Here is a 20,045-nt window from a genome sequence, read left to right on the forward strand (position 1 = left end):
ATTTACCTGCCCACATGTTTTAATTACACTTAAATCTATTAATATTTAATTCAATTGAAAGAACCATTTGATTAACAATCAGTCAAATGCTGAATTTTCTTATTAGGTTGATAAATACTAATAAGCTGTCTAGTTGTTCAAGACAGATATAAAAAGTGTATGCTGGATCTGGATAAATCTAGATTATATAAAGAGAGTATTATTGGGATACTTAAATACCCAGCATCTAATTCAGAGCTACAGTAATGTTTTGGGGGAAAATTAACACCAACACTGTGCACATGTACAGAATACCCATCACTAAGCCCGACTAGAGAACTGGATAGACTATAAATCTGATTAACAAGGCATCTCATAGATAATATTGCTTACCTTAGTTATCTGTTTACGGAAATGGGGCATCTTTTTCATCAGTTGGGTAAGAGCACTAAGTGATGGCTAGGAAAAAGCAAGCATTTTAAAAGCAAACATATGACTCAGTGATTCTATATAACAACTAAAATCCTTAATATTTGTTAATTTACTAAATATTTGGTGAATTTTTTAAAGGAAGCAAAGGTTGGGAATGAGACAAGGCTATCCTCTATCACTGCTCTTCAGTATACTAGAGCAAGCATTAGAAAGAGCTAGGAGGTAATTAACTCCAAAGAAAAGTACATTTCTTTTTATTTTTACCACTGACATATTCTGTTTTACATCATTGTATGTAATATATAGGAATTCAGGTTCACAACTCTTAAAATGTACATAGTTGTCTCACCACTCTAATCACCAAAGTACAAATAATCTTCTACCGTAGTCCACTGGATCACTACCATTCTTTGATCATACCCTCATCTTAAGAAAAGTAATTTAAAATACATATAGAGGAAGAGATCTGAAGGGATTTTCTTTATCCAGGCAATATTACCTTCTACGATGATGAAAATATTCTATACATTGATTGAGGTGGTATACACAAACAAAAGGTCATCCAGCGTATGTATGTAAGAACTGTACACTTTACTTAGATAAACTATACCTCAACATAAAAAAACCTAACAACAAAGCAGTGAAGTCAAAATAAAAAGCTTCTACATAGCAAAAGAAATCAGCATTAAAATGAAAAGCATCGGCCCTCCCTGGTGGCGCAGCGGGTTAAAGCACTGCACTGAGAAGCTAAAGCCACTTCTGCATGAGTTCGATTCCCGCCTGCCCCGGAGGTGACCACTTGGCGCGGCAGACCTCTCCTGACCCGCCCGCTGCTCCCCTCAGCAGTGTACTTCCTCCATCTGCCTGTTCTGCTCCCCACTCTGTCTCTGGTGAAGCCTCTCGCCGCCCCTGAGCTTCTGGCCTGTACCCCAGTTCTGTATGTACAAACAAATAAATCTTTAAAAAAATAATAAATAAAAAATAAATAAATAAAAATTTTAAACAAACTTTAAAATTAATCATTACTTGGAGAGTAAGACTCTTACCTTTCCTTCTGTTGCTTTCTTTGTTGATGAAATTTCCTTCATAAGCTTGGGAATTTCCCTGTGAAATGGGTTAACAATTCTTTACATTTTAAAGGGTAATTTTATATAGAAATATTTTGAGATTACAAAATGTACTATTAAGTATTTTTAGTGCCTCAAAAATAAATAAATAAAAGGGCTCACATACTCTAACACAACTGCAATGTGCAGGTGTCGAATTTTCACCCAGAGGTCATCATCTTCTTCGAGGACTGCCTCCTTTTCTTTTCCATCTACTTTATATCTACAAGTAGACACAAGCATGAAAGTTTTGGCTTTTTTTTTTTTTCACCAAAAAAAAATAGAAGAAATAATAATTACAAATCATTTTAGGACATAGTTCAAGAAACTGAAGAGTACATGTCTACACTATTTTGGGGGCATAATGAATTCTTACTCAAATTTAAGGAATACTAATATCCTTATATTAAAAACCCTAGTGCTGTGCATACCAAAACATTTTTACTCTCAAACATTAGGTTTCGTTGTCTTATAACAGAGTAGAAGCGCAATAAAATGATATCTTATGAAAAAAAATCAACATTCAGAAAAAAACTGAATGTACTAACAATTCGTTCTAATAGCTTAAAACAGTTTTTGGTGGACTAATAACCATCAGCATAGCTATCAAACATCCATTACGAACAAATATGTTAACCTGAAAAAAAGACTATTAAAATACTGAAGGCATTTTCAGGGCTGGTATGCAACTATATTCTTCCCCAATGCTATGCACACATCTTTAAAAGATGGGAAAGGAAATGACAAAAAAGGTAAATAGCCCCAAATATGACTGCTTTAAGGGCTCTACTCAAATGAACAGCAATTAAAGAGGTTCCTGGAAGTACTCACAGTGGGCTTCCTGACTGTTTCTCCAAGTTTATTTTTGCCCTTCTCATTCTATGCAAATAGCCACCTTCCACCTGTGGAGGTAGTCGGTTCAACCACCCCTGGAACCATCAACTTCCTAACCCAAAATTAGCAGTACCACACTGAGAGGTCCCAGCTCTGCACTGCAGACAATAAATGATTCCTACTGTACGAATACAGTCATTTCCATATAGCCCCTGCACACTACAGGTTCCATGTATAAAGCCACGTGCCTGTGCAGTCTTAATCATACTCAAAGGTAAGATGACTGCTTTCTTGTAAGACTGAAATAAGGAAGAAACCTTCTAAATAAATTAATTAAAACACAAAATTTCAGAAAACTGACTTCATTTTTACTATTTTTAAGTAGTCTTAGTTGAAAATATCTATTTGGATTTAGAAATATCAAATAACATGTAATATGTATCTATGCACATGTATATACACAAAGATACAGTAAAAATGGTCCATAATAATGCAGAAAAGCTATTTCATTATTTTACCCGGTTATTACTGAGATGTGAGTGACACATATTACTGTGTAGCTTTAAGGAATATGACTGCTATTAAATTAAATATGCTTGTATCAAAGTCACGAACAGATGCCAAAATGGAAATACTGTCTATTCTTAATAGCCATCTTATTTAGTTTTCCAGTCTTCTAATTTTTTAAGATACACTATATTGTCAAGACATCCACATACTTCTGGACCTGTGATTCAGTATAATTACAGACTAGCCAATGTAAACATGGTTTCTACTTCAATAAATATAGTAGTAGACATTCAATGAAATACTCTTAACAAAAGTAAAAAATACAAATTCCACCTGTTCAAATGTACCTTTGTTGTAGACATAGTTAAGGAAGCAAGTGTACCAGAAAAACGTCAGAGCAATTACCCACTGACATACAAGGCTGAGATAGATCATGATTACAGGGATAAGAGAAGGAAGAAATCCTAACAAAACGACTACAGGATCTTCAGATTTCTGGTGTCTGCATCAATCAATAAATGCTCATATGCTCTATTATTTGTATATGCCCTTTAAGTTATACTTGCTTGTAGGTATCATTCTCAATCGGCAGTAGATCATATGCCATTGCCTGAAAGGTCAGTTCATGCAGGACAGTGGACATAGGGTCAAAGCCACGATCAATTATTATGAGCTGAGACTGAGTTTTACCCTGTAAAAACAAGATAACACTATTTTAAGAAACCCCAATGTCTTTGTGTGAACATATTTTTAATATCTAGAAACACAAAAGCAGACTTTTTCTAAGCTATGTCCTTTACCCAAGCAAAACATACACATACGCGCAAATACTTTTTCTCTCAAATGTTTAATTAACTTAAGAATATGAAATTAAATACGTTAAAAATCTGAGTGGAGTGGAACAATGGGGTGAAAAACAAGACCATAAAACTCCAAGCTATCCTAATTACATTAGTAGACTATACTCAGTCCTAAAATATTCTCAAAATACTTAAAAAAAATAACATTTGGCTTGCACTATTTTCTTAGGAATTCAGTTCTATCAACACTAAAATCAATATAAATCAGAACAGCTCCTACTACTTAAACTCTTTGAGACATACATTTGTGCTAAGCAAGAAATACACATCAAATACAGCAACCTCGAGACAGGAATTTTTATCTCCCTTTGACAATGAGAGCATTATGGATTGAAAGTAGTAACTTGTCTAAATCACACAGTATGTGACAGAATGGAGATTCAAACTCAAACTGCTTTAGTCCTGGCCTATTACATTATGCTATTTTTAAAAATTACATTCATGTCAGCGAAGATGATAAATCATAAAGCTTTATTATCATTAATTCATAAATAGTTCTAATGAATAAATAGTGAATAACATACCTAAAAAATATTGTTAATCAGTTATCTTTCATACTTTAAAGTATAAATTCTTTGGATTATAATTTTGAATTATACAAAGCAGTAAGAGACAACTATAGCTTAGTAGACAAACATTTTCCACTTACAGGTAGCAGAGGTAAATTATATAGGCTAGATTTAAAAAATATTTAAAATTAACCATTTACTTATTCAAATAAAATTTGAAATACTATATGGTATAGTGGTTAAGAGCAGAACCTCTAGAATCAAATAGATCTGGGCTTGAGTTTAGCCTTGACTACTTTCTTGCTATATCTTAACCTGTTAATATCTCAGTATTCTCATTATGTAAAACAAAATATAATCAGGGCTTCTGCCTTAAAGATTTTAACAGATTAAATATAATTATACCACAGGACATTAGTACAGTGCTTGGCACTTATATTAGCCTCAGTAAGTTCAAGTTTAAATCTTCAAAAGTTGTGTATGGAAAGGATAGTGCAAAATAAATATTATATCAGATCTTGAGGCTATGAAAGTGTGCAGGAGGAAGTATCACTTGGCTTCAAAAAGGAGGTGAAATTTTTATCTCATTCTACAGTGAAGGAAAGTATCAAGAATATGAAGGATGTGTAATTTCCCAGGCAGAAAGAATGGATAGGACACGTTTGTTTTTTGTGGATTAGTAATTTTTTCCCTAAAATCATCAAGGATTAAAGGTATATTTACTAACATGTTGATCATTTATCGCTCCCTTCACTCAACATTTATTATCCACTATGCTATGTGTACTAAGCCATTATCCTTATAATTGTAGCCAGAAGAGCTTTCACCTAGATGTCCAAACTATACACTAGTAACTCTTAAAGTTTCCCTAATATTATATACAAATTTACACCCTCCACCCTAAAAGCTGTTATCTAAGCAAGGTATTTCCTCCTTTATGTTCCACTCTTCTTCACGCTGAAAGGTCTCTCTCTAGGATGTCTTCCAAGACTTAGAGTAAGCCCCAGTTTATGTTGCCATTACAATCTGTCTTCTTCTCTTGTTCTGCTTACTACACAGCATTGCCATTTCTGCTTTTAAACTTCCAGTAATTCCCTGCTCTCACTCTTTAGTCACTGTAACTTCTGACTCTCTGGGTATTCCCTCTGTTGGTCTCCTCAGGCTCTCCATTCTCTAACTCAAGCCTAAATGCTGAGTTAGAGAATCCCCAGGTTCCAACCTTGGTCTATGATCACTTTACACTATCTCAAGACAAAAGCTGCCATTTATTAAACTCTTGTGTGTACCCAACATGTTAACTAGCTGGCTTACTTTTCATATCAACCAAGCTAAATATTTATTATCTAATCTGTTTTTATGGATTAAAAAACTTACCTCAGGATAAATACTCTCCCCAAGGTCACAGTGCTATGAATAATTATATTTATTGTGTTCATTCAACAGCAAACATAATTTTAAAACTTTGCATATCATAATTTAGCCTCTCACTTATTTTATGAAATAGGTAATCTCTTATTGCCCCAATTTTATAGGTAAGACTTACACACAGAAAAATGACATCACTTGTGCAAACTGACATATCTATGAATTATATCATATCTTTTCCACTAAAATAATCTATTATTGTTTCCATTACCATCTATATTAATAATTCTTAATCAATACTGGGGACCTATGTTAATGATTCCCGAATCAATACTGAAAATAAATGAACAACAGTTCCTTTTGGTCTGTAAAAATATATGCAAATTTTATCCATAATCACTATTTGCTATTTATACATTACCTTTATTAGGTTCCTTTCATCAATCTTGTAGTAGTTTTCAAGCTTTTTATCAACTAGCTGGGCAAGTTTACTGGCGTTATCTAGAGGTTTACTAGAAAGAAAAATGTTTGAATAATTGGTTTCCTTCAAGACACATTACAGTATAATAAAGAAGAATTTTAAAGCTAAGTCATGTCATTTATTAATTTGAAAGATCTTATAAATATTGAAAAGTTAAGATAAAATTTATCAAATATGTTATACCAGTATATATGGATTTTACATATGTAAAACATATATGTGCTTCAGTTTCTTTTAATAGTGAGTATATATACACTTGAAACATGTTATTTCAACAATGACAACAACAAAAAGAAAATATTACAAATAAGTTGGCAGTTCCCTTTATTCCCCTCCCAATTCCTGGTCTCCCACCCATATTCCCCCCACCAACCAACCCTATGCCAAGTTTGAATTTCATGTGCATCCTTCCAGTATGGCTGCTATTTTCTCTCTCTCTCACATACCCCTTTATTTATACACATTCCTGAGATCTAAATTTATTTTAGCTCCTATATACTATTTCACCGTATAATTTTATTGGATTCTAAATATAGACATTTAAGTCATTCTCAATTTCATTTACAAACTATGCTGAAAACATGTATCTTTGTACACTTATCTCCAGGTGTCTGTTTCTCTATGTCTATTACATCTAAAAGTGTAATTTCTGGGCCATGGATTAGGTACATTTCCAACTTTTTGAGATAATAACCTGTTGTTAATTATCCCTCCTACTAGCAATGTGTGATTTCCCCATGTGCTCTAACATTCAGTTAATAGTCTTGCATGAAATCTTACATTGTCTTCTAAAATACTAAAATCTACCTAAATTCTAACAGTGGCCAATGGCATTAGTATTACTTTTGAATCTGCAAGAAAAATACTGAGAAAAGCTCTTCAATTAGTATGCTTTAGAAAAAATGGAAGGTCTCATTTTGAGGTTTTCAAAGTGTTAAATGTCTTTAGGTTTTATATTTTAGTAATAAAGTAGCAACTATAAAGAATAACTTCTTATACTTTTAAATAATTTCAAAAAAAAGTTATGTTAAAATTACACCTTAAGAATCCATAAGGCTTGTATAGAGGAATACTCTGTGACAAAACAGGTAGACTTTTGAAATCTGGATTATTATTTAATCATTCCAATAATTGAAAACAAGTCTAAAGGTAAGCTATTAAATTATAAATCGGTTATATTTACATTTCCTGGAATACATCCAATCAATCAGAGAAAAGGTTTGAACAGATAATAACTGAACTCTAAAAGCATATAAAAGCACGCAGCTCAGCTCCATTGCATCCAGAATATAATTAGCACATCTCTTATTAAGTAAAACAATGTTTCAACACCTGAGATATGAGTTTTTTTGGTAACCTATAAGAAAACTTACTATATTTTTTCAAATTGATGGATTTTAAGTAGCTAGAGTAATATAATTTAAATATGACAGGTTATATATGAATTTGATTATTAACCAATTTAGTCAACTAGCTTAAAAAATGCCAATGTTCAAGTTAAAAGACTTTTTTTTTTTTATTAAAAAGTTTATTTTTACATCATTTTTCACATTTTTTTTTTCATCTCAATTGTAACCCCCATGGGTTTCCCATCACCAAATCACCCCTGTGCCACCACCATAGTCCCGTGCATTTCCCTCCCTTCCCCCCACAAGTTAAAAGACTTTTAAAAGAGAAAAGAGTAATAATCTTAGTAGTAGTGGTGGTAATTTGGTATTATCATTTTATTAATGGCATGCACTATTCTGAGTGCTTTATAGTAATTAACTATTTAATTCAATAATCCTCTGAAGCAGGTATTATTATTATTTCTGGTTCCTAAATAAGGAAACTGAAGGCGAAAGGATTACACAACTAGTAATAGTAGAGATTAGAATCGAAGCTGCCTGGCACACACACAACCTTGAATGGATTTCAGAATTCATCTGGAATAAAACCGGAAACAAAAAATATCACGACTCCATTTTTACCAAGTTTAAAAAATATCAGGCAAGGCCCTCCCTGGTGGCCCGGCAGGTTAAAGTACAGCACTAAGAAGTTAAAGCCACTTCAGCATGAGTTCGATCCCCACCCTGGCCTGCCTGCAGTGTATTTCATCAATCTGCCTGTTCTGCTCCCTGCTCTGTCTCTAGTGAATCCTGTCAACGCTCCAGCACCTCTGGCCTGTACCCCAGTTCTGTATGCATAAATAAATCTTTTAAAAATATATCAGACAAAACTAAAATGTGTGTTAGAAGTTAGGTGTTGGTTACCTTTGGGAAGGAGAGAAAGGATGATAACTGCAAGGGACTATGAAGGGGGCCTCTGAAGTCCTTTTTTTTTTACCTTCATGGGATTAGATGGTTATGTCCACTTATTAAGCCATATACATATACATTTATGCACTTTATGGTAAACTTTATTTTTAAAAAGAGGCAAACAAAGCAAAGGCACTCAATATTAAAGTCAAACTCACCTTAAAAATTCTGTTTAGGATGACCACTGGGACTCTTGGATACTGTAACTAGGTATTCGGAATATAACCATTTAAATTTGGTGGAAATGCAGTGATATTAAACCTAAGACTTTATTACCTATCTGACAAAAAAGACATTTTCTCTAAGCATTCCTTAAAGTCATGAAAAAATGTCTGTAAATCATACCAATTTTAAGCTCTGTAATTCAGTAACAGAAATTGTTAATTGGAAATATAAGCCTTCAATATCCTATGTGGAGACAAAATTCTACAAGGAAAATAAATTCTGCAAACTAATGTGCAGAAGCACAGACATCACATACCTTTACACTGGATAGCAAGCAGAACTATATATACACACAACACAAAACTATACAGTGTCCTACCTCTTGTATCTAACTCCAGGGTTTTCATCCAGCGTAGCACATACTGTAACTATTTGTTCAGCCATTGCTTCCAGAATGGCATCTTTTCCGCTTGCATTACCAGGGTCGGGACTATAACAGTAATAGAATGCATCTGGGACATCAAGAGTATACACCTAGGGTGAGGCGAAAAAAAAGTCACACTACGAATTAGGAGATTTGATTTAAGTAAAAAACTTCAATAAGAATGTAGCTATTATTTAGACAGTAAAAATTGTAACAAAAACTTGCACTAAACATGCTGTTTCCTTAAACAAATGCCTTTACCTTTACCAAGTATTTCTCTTTTATTGTGAGAGCTATGCCTAGGTTAACAGGTGCCTGATAATTTTGTAAAAATCTGCTTTATATATCCATTTCCTGACTTCTTTTTTATGTCCAAGAAATAAATTTTCAATTTCTTTAAACCATTGAAAGTTTGAATTTTTCTGTTATGTGCTGTTGAATTTAATCTTATTTAATGCTGTTTTGAAGATGTGTAATACTCTATCTCTTTTACAGCATTCATACATATGTATATACACACATATATGTATAAAGGGCTATTTTGCATCTAGCAGATAAAGCCTATGATCTTGACAAGTTCTCATACAGGTCTCTGATCATAGTTCAAAACACTTAGTAGTATTTCATTTATATTTACACTAGCAAACAAAAATTTTAAATATTTCCAGTGTTCTTTTCCCATAACAATTTTTTTAAGTAAGCCTTCAGATATTTATAAGGAAATAAGTTGGAAGAAAAAACTTCTTATGGGAAAAATGTAACAGACAGGTATGAACTTAAATAGTCACAACATAATGTAAGATGGCAAGTAAAAGCTTATTATACAATTTTTCTAGACTCCCATCAGCCATCAAATTGGTCAGGTATTTATGCAAGCCTTTTCTTCAAAATAAGAATTTTAATGAACTTTTGAAATTAAACTGTATTTATCATCCATGTAGGAAACCTAAGACCTATATATTCACTATATTCCCCAACCAGGGAGTTACCCATATGGCGCAGCAGACCTCTCCTGACCAGCCAGTTGATCCCTACAGCAATGTATTTCAGTAAATTTGCCTGTTCTGCTCCCTATTCTGTCTCTGGTGAATCCTCTCACCCCCACACCTCTGGCCTATACCCCAGTTTTGTATGTATAAATAAATCTTTAAAAAAAAAAAAAAGAAACACCTGCTTTAGTATCACAAATGGTTATAGAAAAAAAAATGAGATTTCTATCTTTAGCATTATCTGAGAAAGACAGTACTCAAAATCTTTTGATTTCATAATATAATAATGCTATAAAATTTGATATACAAGGACTTGGTAGCAGATATGAAAATTAAGTTCCATTTTTCATTTAAAACATCTTCAGAATATACTTTATTAACAAATAAGTTCATAATAATGGGAACTTAAAATACATTATGATTAAAAATTAAAAACATAAAATACCTGAGATTCATGTGGAATGAAGGAAATATTTATTTCTTTACATCTTCTTATTGACTTGGAGCAAGAAGCTTTAATTTTATTAAAAAGACTATCAGGGCAAACTGAGAGGAAAAAAAAAATCAAAGCATTAACTTCATCTAAATCTTTACAGTTCTGAGTAAATCATTCTAACACCTAGGAATACTTATTTTTTATCATAACTACTGACTTTCAAAAAGTACTCTCCTAACAGGACAGAGATAATGTTGTAATGTAAATGTAAATAATGTTGTTCACTTTACAGAAAAAAAGCATTCTAGGCAAACGACTATAACACCTATTCCATTTTCTTCATTCATAGTCACATAACCTGTAACATATATTGTGAGAGAGCTACCATCAACGCAAAACAAAATTGTTTAGAAGGAATAATCATGTCCAAACTCATAACCAAAACTTCTGTAGGACTTAAAACTTTCTAGGAAGTTTTCCAAATCTGCCATTAAGTGACCTTTATTACCACCATATCATACAAATCAATTTTTCCTTGAGTTACAAAAACTTCTCTAAAGTCAGAATATGCCAAAACACTATATTAGAAATTTAGAGACCAGAGAGTCCATTTTTCTCTCTTACCTAAATGCTTATAGTTCTATTAACAAGGCTGAATATTACTGGCTCCTAGGATTTTTAAACTTAATGTCCTTTATTTAGTCTTTAGATTACTTTAGAAAAGCTTCACATTCAATAAACTGTATCAATTCTGTAAACATGAGTTCAGTGTAAGTTTATTTAATTAATAAGTTATGGTATTTGACTTATGCTATGACAAATATTAAACTACAAACTCCTATTAGGTGTGAAGTAAATAATGTCATTTAGACTGAGAAATACTAGTAGCAGAGACCTACACCTAGAGAAATATCATTTTTATTTTATAGTATAACATATAACATATTACAACATGAAACCAAATTTACGTCTCTGGATTCCCCTGGAATTCTTTAGCTTAACCATTTTCTACCTAAATATACAAATCAGTAAGATAAATTTGATAGATTTTCTCCCGTAATATTTGCCAACAGATGGCAGTTTTGTCAGTGCCCTACAAAACATCCTTATTTTTTTATTATATAATCAAATCCCCAAACCAAACTTTAATTTAAAAAGAATTCTTTCTGCCACTAGCACAGAATTTGAGTGTTAGCTCTTTTCACTGACCCCCAAAGTTGTATACTAATGGAAAAAACAGTAATTGGCTTTTGAAACTACTTGTTTGGAATAATTTAATTTTCTATTACCTTAGCAGGAATCCAGAGATATAATCTTATATATCTAGATTCTGTGTGGCCCAATTAAAACAAACAAATAGAAAGTCACAGTACTGGAAAGATATCATTACAATCAGATACTTTATAATTAATAGAATTTTTAAAAATAAATAATTTGGTATAAACTATTATATTTAGAAAACTAGAAACAATTTAATTTTACTATCATTCAAAGGGTAATAAGCATTTCAGTTTAATCCTGAGCTACATTTTACAAAGATAACTGATATGGTCAGTCTAAAATAGTCAAATATATTAATGGTATATCAATGTTTTAAAAAATATGTGGATTTTCAAACTGGACAATTTGTAATACTGGCTGGATCAGTGGTGTGTTTATGTGTAAAAATAGAAAAATACATGCACTTGATGCACGCTATGGCAACACTATCTTACGGAGATCAGTGGTTACAGTAAAAGGAAGTTTTAACAATAAAAAAAAGAAAAAGAAATAAATTTTTTAAAGGTACTTACAGTCAGTGAAGTATATATATGCTGCTTTGTATTTGTTCTCTGATTTACTTGCAAAATCACGTAAAAAACAATCTACAGACTTTAAAAAAAGGTAGATATTAATTTATCATATACTAATTTAGATATACTAGCTTTTAAAATAGCCGAGGTTATTTTGGTGATAAAGTAAAACCTGAACTATCTAAAAGAGTAAGTTATAAACTGGTTTTTTACAGTTAGTATGCTGTCTAACCATGATAGGCAATAATGGAAGAAGTAGTAAGGTTGTATGTGTGAACAGAGTGCTGTTTGGGTGATAAGGAAGATCTAGGAGCAATCAGGAAACTAAGTAGTTAACACACCACAAAAGACAAGATACCAGACTGGAACTGAGAAGTCAACATACTGGAAGTGAGACCAAGATGAAAACTAGGGAAGTGCTGGAAAGAGTGCAGGGCTACAGGACGCTAGGAGCTGTCTCGGGATGACAATGAAGACCCCGAGGTTGACAGGTGACTGCGAGGAGGAGTGGCAGGTAAAGTAGTGCAGTAATGCTTAAGTTTTAAAGATAAGATGAACTGGAAGCAAAAATGAACAAAGGATTTAATTAATTCTGCTCTATCTGTTCCTTTTTCTCTTTCTGGAACTTCTAGAACTACATTTCTATTAGATCTCATGGATCTAGTTTACTAAGCAAACTAGTTTATAGCACTATTTTCCAATAAAAGATTTTATTTATTACTTTGAGTTTTCTATGAGCAAGTCATGTCAATGGTGAAAATACTGTAGTATCTATCTTTTTTTTCATTGAAGTAATGTTTGCAACATTGCATAGGTCCTAGGAGTACATGTTCAGCCCGGAAACTGCATTTATTCATCACATTCATCACCAAATGTTCAGTCATCATATACCACTAACCACTTCGCCCCCAGAATGCACTTTTTAAAGACTTAACATACTCACCTTTGATGTTGGAGAGATAAAATAAAGAGCTTTCATTTGTCTGACAGGTTCCCGATTCTTATATATATTCTCCACAACTAACAACAAAAAAAATCATTTTTACACCCAAATATTTATACATTTAAAATAAATTTTATATAAACTTTACTGTTCTTTTTAGTTATATTAATAGGAAAAAATACATATCATTGTTTTAACATTTTCTCTCTTCATTTGATAATGTAAAAATCTTGAAAATAGATCTTCTCTAAGTTTAAACACTGGGTTAAAATGACTTTTCATTTTGAGAAAAAAAGGTAAAGCAGTTATTTCATAGGTCTACCAACATAAGCACAATAATATTTCATTGAGAAAGCAAGAAAATGCATTAAAAACTCAAGTAAGTATTTCTTTTAAAAAACACGCCACTATAGTAATAGCAAATGTGACAGGTACAAGTCTAAGCACTTTGTATAAATTATCTGTTAAAGTTGATCATAACCTTCTTTGGTATTTTGACTGAAATTTAGGTTTGAGAATTTAAGTAATTCGTCTAAGTTACACAGCTGGATAGTAGCAAAAGCAGGATTCTAATATAGATATGTATGACTCCAGAGTCCAAGTTTTTATTACTAAATTATTTAAATTATCAGTTCTTTTAAAACCATTTATAATATTTCCTTCCTTGACCATGAAATATCACCATAATTTTCTTAATTATATTTTTATTATTAAAATTAAGAAGTTTAGGACCTCCCTGGTGGCACAGCGGGTTAAAGCACTGCACTGAGAAGCTTAAGCCACTTCCACATGAGTTCGATACCCGCCTGCCCCGGAGGAGATCCACATGGTGAGCCAGACCTCTCCTAACCTGCCCGCTGCTCCCCTCAGCAGTGTACTTCATCGATCTGCCTGTTCTGCACCCCACTCTGTCCCTGGTGAATCCTCTCACCCTCCACATCTCTGGCCTGTACCCCAGTTCTGTATGAATAAATAAATAAATCTTTTTAAAAAAGTTAAGAAGTTTACAGAATTACTTAATATAAGACAAAGTGACTTTAAAACTAATAAACACTAAATTATCAAATTACTTATTAAAGCTATATATTTTTTAAAACTTTAAAGTGTCATTCAACAAATCAAGAAACCATTTTCTAAGACTCAGTTGGCAAAAGGCCCGGAAAGAATTAATTTTAATCTGACATGCAAGGGAAGTTAGTGTTCAACTTTTTTTATATCATGACTCATTTGTTGTTGCTAAGTTTACATTAGCAATATATAGGTTTATGATAACTGTTATTAGATAGGGTATCAAATAAGATTTCCAAGTCAATATTTAATTTTATTTTTATGTCCATTCCCTGCATTTAGTACTCAAAATGGTCTTCCAACCATTTTATGTAACATATACTATTATGTTGAATAAATAATATGCATGCTAAAACATATAAAATTGTGATATGCTTTAGAACACATTTTTTAACACATGGAAATATCTGGTTACCAACAGAAAAAAAAGTGCTTAATTTAAAGTGGGTATCTATTAAATGATATTTTTTTTAAAAAGAGCCTACTATTCTTGTAATAGTGACAAAAATATATATAATTCTTAGACTATTTATAAAGGTATCTATTTGTATGTGTCCTCCATTGAAGTTGTGTCATTATGTGTTTTTTTTTCCCTCACATTTTCTTAAGTTCTTAGATACTATTGAGTATTTTCACAAATAACCTGAGTGAAAGACAACCTGACCAGAAAGATGAGTGAACTTGCCAAGACCAAGAGTAATCAAGAGTTTCTTCAGAAGAACTCCTATCTCAGAACTGTGACAAGTTCAAATGCCCAGATAAAACTACGATTAAACCAGAACAAACTGAATTAATCTAGCTGATACTGAGAACAAGGTGCTCCATGATACAGTTTATAAAACATGTTCATGATACATTAAAAAATTTGCTCTACGGCTACAATCTGATACAATGCTTTCCAATAAAAGCTTTCTAATAGTCAAATAAGTTCAGAAAACATTGTTATACTTGTAGTCAGGAAATCCATATATATCTAATACATAAAGGGCTCTGATAAGGCCTAAAGAAGCCTTATTTAGCTTTGTTTAATGTTATTTCCCAAACTTAGTTGGCCACAAAATCCTTGCCTTGAAAAATAGCTATCTACATTGAATACAAGGTATAAAATTACAGTAAAACTTCCTTTTAGTACATAATGGTGCTGTAATTTCATAAGTAATCCTCCCATTGTATATATGGCTGAGAGTTTTTGGAAAGTACTGGGTATACTTTAGAACCTCACAAGTCAGGGAGGAGAGCAGGCACATACATTACATCAGGATCCAAAATATAAAGGAGTTATATTTGACTTGAGTCTCTCTTCTTCACTATAAACAGGGAAGTTTAAGTCTCTCTCTATAGCATTGTGGTTTTTCTTTTAAATAGATATATAAATACTTGTAATGTAAGTTTTGATTTTTCATTCTTAAGAATCAATATGAAGGGTCTCCCTTGTGCTGCAAAGGGTTAAGATGCAGAACTATGAAGCTATCCGCAGCCCCTGCAACATGGATTCTATACCCCAACAGGGAGCTGACCCACATGGCACAGTGTTCTCCTGTCTCTCCTGCTGTTCCCCTCCTCAGCGTATTTCAGCATATCTACCTGTTCTGCTCCAACTCTGTCTCTGATGAATCTGCTCACCCCACCCACCCCTGCATCTCCAGTCTACACCCCAGCTCTTGAATAAAATAAATAAATAAATAGATTTTTAAAAAGGAATCAACATGGCCCTCCTTGGTGGCGCAGCTGGTTAAAGCACTGCACTGAGAAGCTAAAGCCACTTCCACATGAGTTCGAATCCCGCCTGCCCCGGAGGAGACCACATGGCGTGGCAGACCTCTCCTGACCTGCCCGCTGCTCCCCTCAGCAGTGTACTTCGTCGATCTGCCTGTTCTGCTCCCTACTCTGTCTCTGGTGAAGCCTCTCACCGCCCCTGAGCCTCTGGCCTGTACCCCAGTTCTGTATGTACAAATAAATAAATCTTTAAAAAAAAAAAAGGAATCAACATGAAGATCAAATTTAAATAAATGAGTGAAAGGATGATGAGCTAAGGATGCAATATGATCATGTGAAATATCTGGTTATGACATTTAAGACACCAGGATTTTCCCCCAAAGATAACAGAAATTAAAATCTAAATAATACAATCCTACCCAGTAGAAGGTTACTAACCTTATAGTTTCTTAAATAATCCCATACTTAGGCTGATTTAAACTTATAATTAATTGCCTTGTTTCTAGGCAGTAAATAGGAACTGACAAAGTCAGTATTAAATATGTATAAATACATATAGTTGATTTTATGACAAATCTTATTACCTGTTTAAAAGCATATGTAAAAATCACAAATATTAATCAGAGTTAAACCTTTTGCATCAATATATAAAACCATAACAATCACGTAAAAATAAAACATTTAAAGAACAAACTCAGCAAGGCAAGTGACTTAATTTTTTATCAGGAACACTTACTATACATCTGAGTTAAAAGGAAAAAACCAAACTGAAGATAAAGTCCACTATCATTATGATGATGACAACTAGAGTTTTCAAAGAACATATAACCCTCCTAGAAACAAAATTACTAAATAAAATTTTTTAATACTTCAAACCTTCCCAATCACAATAAAAAGTTTTCAAGTCTGTAACACTTACCAGTTATGCCTTCAGTTAGAAGATCTGTCATTTTGCAACATGATGCCAAAAGCTTTGTAGTAAATTCATCTAAAATCATTATCTTAAAATGAATAAAAATTAAGAACTAGTATAAGCATCTGATTGCCAAGGATTCAAAAAAGACAGAATTTTATTCATTAAACCTACTCAACCTATAAGCCCTCTGTAGCAGGCAAAATTATCTCAACTCAAAAGTTTTCTTGTGGCCCTCCCTGGTGGCACAACAGGTTAGGGCACAGCACTGTAAGCCAACTGCAGCAGCTTTCATGCAAATCCGATCCCTGACCCTGGAGGTGACCCACAAGGCCCAGCAGACCTGTCTGGTCTCACCCACTGCTCCTGTCAGCAGTGTACTTTGTCGATCTGCCTGTTCTGCATCCCACTTGTCTCTGGTGAAGCCTCTCACTGCCCCTACACCTCTAGTCTGTACCCACATTCTGCATGCATAAATAAATAAATCTTTAAAAAAAAATAGAAGTTCATCTTGTAACTTGCATGGTTTATAAATTTATTTTTTCATTGTATATATACTATTATACATAAGTAAGCAAATGGAACAATTTCTGTTTTAAAGCAAACAACTTGTTTTAAATGTTTCTTACATTTAACATCAATTTTTCTTAAAATTATAAATTATTGTAGAATAATAATAATTTCAGAAACTCTTCTTAAGCACTTCTCATATCTTAATTCACTTAATACAAATCCTATCAAGTAGTACCATTCCTGTTTTATCGATGATGCAACAAAGGCACAAAGGGGTCCCGAATTTGTCCAAGAAACCCAGCTAGTCAGTAGTGAAGCTAGGGTAGGGATGTAAACAGTATAGTTCCAGAGAAAAATAAAAGTGCTATGTTAAAATCCTCACTTAAGGGCAAAATGTACAAGTCCTACCTTCCATTCACCTTCTTTCTTGCAATCATCAAACACTGTTGTTTTTATCTCTGTGAAAAAAAAAATTATTTAGGAATCTTCATAGAAAATGATGGAATAATTAAGAGATGCAAGATGGCTATGGAATTATACAAGTTGAAAATGTATTAAACAATGTAAAAAAGTATATACATTTGTTTAGCTTTAAATAAAAATCTAATTCTCTTAGAAATCTAGTCTATACAGTACATTTAAACTCATTTTTTTTTAATTTTGAAAATAATAGTATTATTTAAAAAGGCTAATACAGTTATGAGTACGGACTTATACATTTCTGAAAGTATTATCTGATTTTTCCTATTCTACTTAAATTACAAGTAAACAAAATAAAAACAAAAAACCCATAAGAAACTTCCCGACTAGTCTATTATTAAATTACATCTGACAATCAAAACTGAATAAACATTTTCTTCCTGATTTACTCTATTACAATTTTCAACAATATGTATCATAGCATTAGGATATTAAGTCTTGATATATCATCAATAAATATTAATGCCTTCCTCATAGTGATTCTCAAAACTAACCTAAATAATATTATTAGCTCACTGATTTGTCAAGTTTTTTCCCTATGCGTTCAATAAAAAACACAGGCAATTCATATAAATATCTGTTCTTTTTACTTTATAGTAATTTTCCAAATTAGTGTGTTTTACTAATTTTTTAATAATATAATAGTTTATTTTTACATCATTTTATGCCTTTTTCCATCTCAGTTGTAATCCCTGTGGGCTTCCCATCACCAAATCACCTATGTGCCATCACATTAGTCCAGTGAACTTCCCCACCCCCAATTTTTTACTAATTTTTAATTAATTTTGAAAACTGTAGCTTTCAAATGTAGTCATGAGATGAGTGATATATTAAAATGTATATTACTGTAACTGCTTTGTCTTTCATTAATTCTTGGTAATGAGATACTTATATAATTTGTTTAATCCTTTCTGTTTTCTTCATTTGTATTTAAGTTAATGCTTTTAGAACTATACCATCAGGTTTTTGGCCTGTTAAAAAATATGATATGGAAGGTTTTGATACAATTATGAAGGCCTTAAAGTGTTAAAAAATAAATAAGCTAATGTGTTTATATACTATTGCTAAAAAGAATATAATGTGATGGCACACAGAACAATTACAGTAAAAGTCTGATTAAAAGCATTGGTTTCTAGCACTTGACAAGCAAAAAATGAAGGATTTTCTTAGCCAGAACTTAGACACTAAAATATACTGCTTCCCTTCTTATGCTTGTTTTATTCTCATAGACTCCAAACAAGCTGAAAATGGAAAAGTGTGCTTTTGTTTTAATCAATGTTGCCTTTCCCTTAAGATCTGATCATGGAATTTATAATGGCACAGACTGAAGAAGCATTCCTTCAGCAGAACTCATCTCATCACAGAATTCAACATTTTCGAGCAGCAATATTGTACTTGGTATACACTGGTGACACCATGTGGCTGCTGAGCAGCTAAATGTGGCTATCCTGAACTGGGAGGTCCCGAAAGTATAAAATACGCACCAGATTTCAAAGTATTAGTACCAAAGAAAAAAAAGTAAAATGTCTTTTAATTTTTTATACCAAGTATCTGTTTAAATTATAAAATTTTATATATAATAAAGAAATATTTTAAATTTAATTTAAAAATTAAAATTAATTTCATCTGTTTCTTTTTGCTATTTTTTTTTTTTTATTTATTTGTGCATACAGAACTGGGACAGGCCAGAGGTGCAGGGGCAGTGAGAGGATTCACCAGAGACAGAGTGGGGAGCAGAACAGGCAGTTCAATGAAGTACACTGCTGAGGGGAGCAGCGGGCGGGTCAGGAGAGGTCTGCCGCGCCATGTGGGTCACACACAGGGCAGGCAGGGATAGAACTCATGCAGAGATGCTTTCAATTCTTAGTCCTGCGCTTTAACCTGCTGCGCCACCAGGGAGGGCCTCTTTTTGCTATTTTTTAATATAGTTATTAGAAAATTTTAAATTATGTATCTGCCTCACATTGTATTTTTACTGGAAAGTGCTGTTTATAATCTGAAGATAGCAAGATAGTCAGTAATAGCATCTTTAAAAAAGGGGGGGGCCCTCCCTGGTGGCACAGCACTAAGAAGCTTAAGCCACTTCCGCATGCCCCAGAGGATATCCACATGGCGCGGCAGACCTCTCCTGACCCGCCCGCTGCTTCCCACAGCAGTGTACTTTGATCATCTGCCTGTTCTGCTCCCCACTCTGTCTCTGGTGAATCCTCTCACCCTCCACATCTCTGGCCT

At 32.9% G+C, this 20,045-nt stretch overlaps 1 protein-coding gene across 1 annotated transcript in view; it reads right to left on the reverse strand.

Moving 5' to 3' along the window:
• STXBP3 (syntaxin binding protein 3) overlaps positions 1 to 20,045 on the reverse strand; it is a 38,694-nt gene that overhangs the window by 9,766 nt on the left and 8,883 nt on the right. The window contains exons 2-12 of the mRNA XM_004689708.2: positions 17,742 to 17,791; positions 16,827 to 16,908; positions 13,124 to 13,200; positions 12,181 to 12,259; positions 10,397 to 10,497; positions 8,918 to 9,072; positions 6,017 to 6,107; positions 3,428 to 3,552; positions 1,645 to 1,740; positions 1,458 to 1,515; positions 373 to 438 (exon numbers count right to left, since the gene is read on the reverse strand). Coding sequence (XP_004689765.1) covers positions 373 to 438; positions 1,458 to 1,515; positions 1,645 to 1,740; positions 3,428 to 3,552; positions 6,017 to 6,107; positions 8,918 to 9,072; positions 10,397 to 10,497; positions 12,181 to 12,259; positions 13,124 to 13,200; positions 16,827 to 16,908; positions 17,742 to 17,791 — 980 coding nt within the window. The remainder of the gene's footprint in view (positions 1 to 372; positions 439 to 1,457; positions 1,516 to 1,644; positions 1,741 to 3,427; positions 3,553 to 6,016; positions 6,108 to 8,917; positions 9,073 to 10,396; positions 10,498 to 12,180; positions 12,260 to 13,123; positions 13,201 to 16,826; positions 16,909 to 17,741; positions 17,792 to 20,045) is intronic.

This window comes from Condylura cristata, unplaced genomic scaffold, assembly GCF_000260355.1.
Source record: "Condylura cristata isolate star-nosed mole 26May11 unplaced genomic scaffold, ConCri1.0 scaffold00026, whole genome shotgun sequence".
In the NCBI taxonomy this organism is placed as follows: Eukaryota; Metazoa; Chordata; class Mammalia; order Eulipotyphla; family Talpidae; genus Condylura; species Condylura cristata.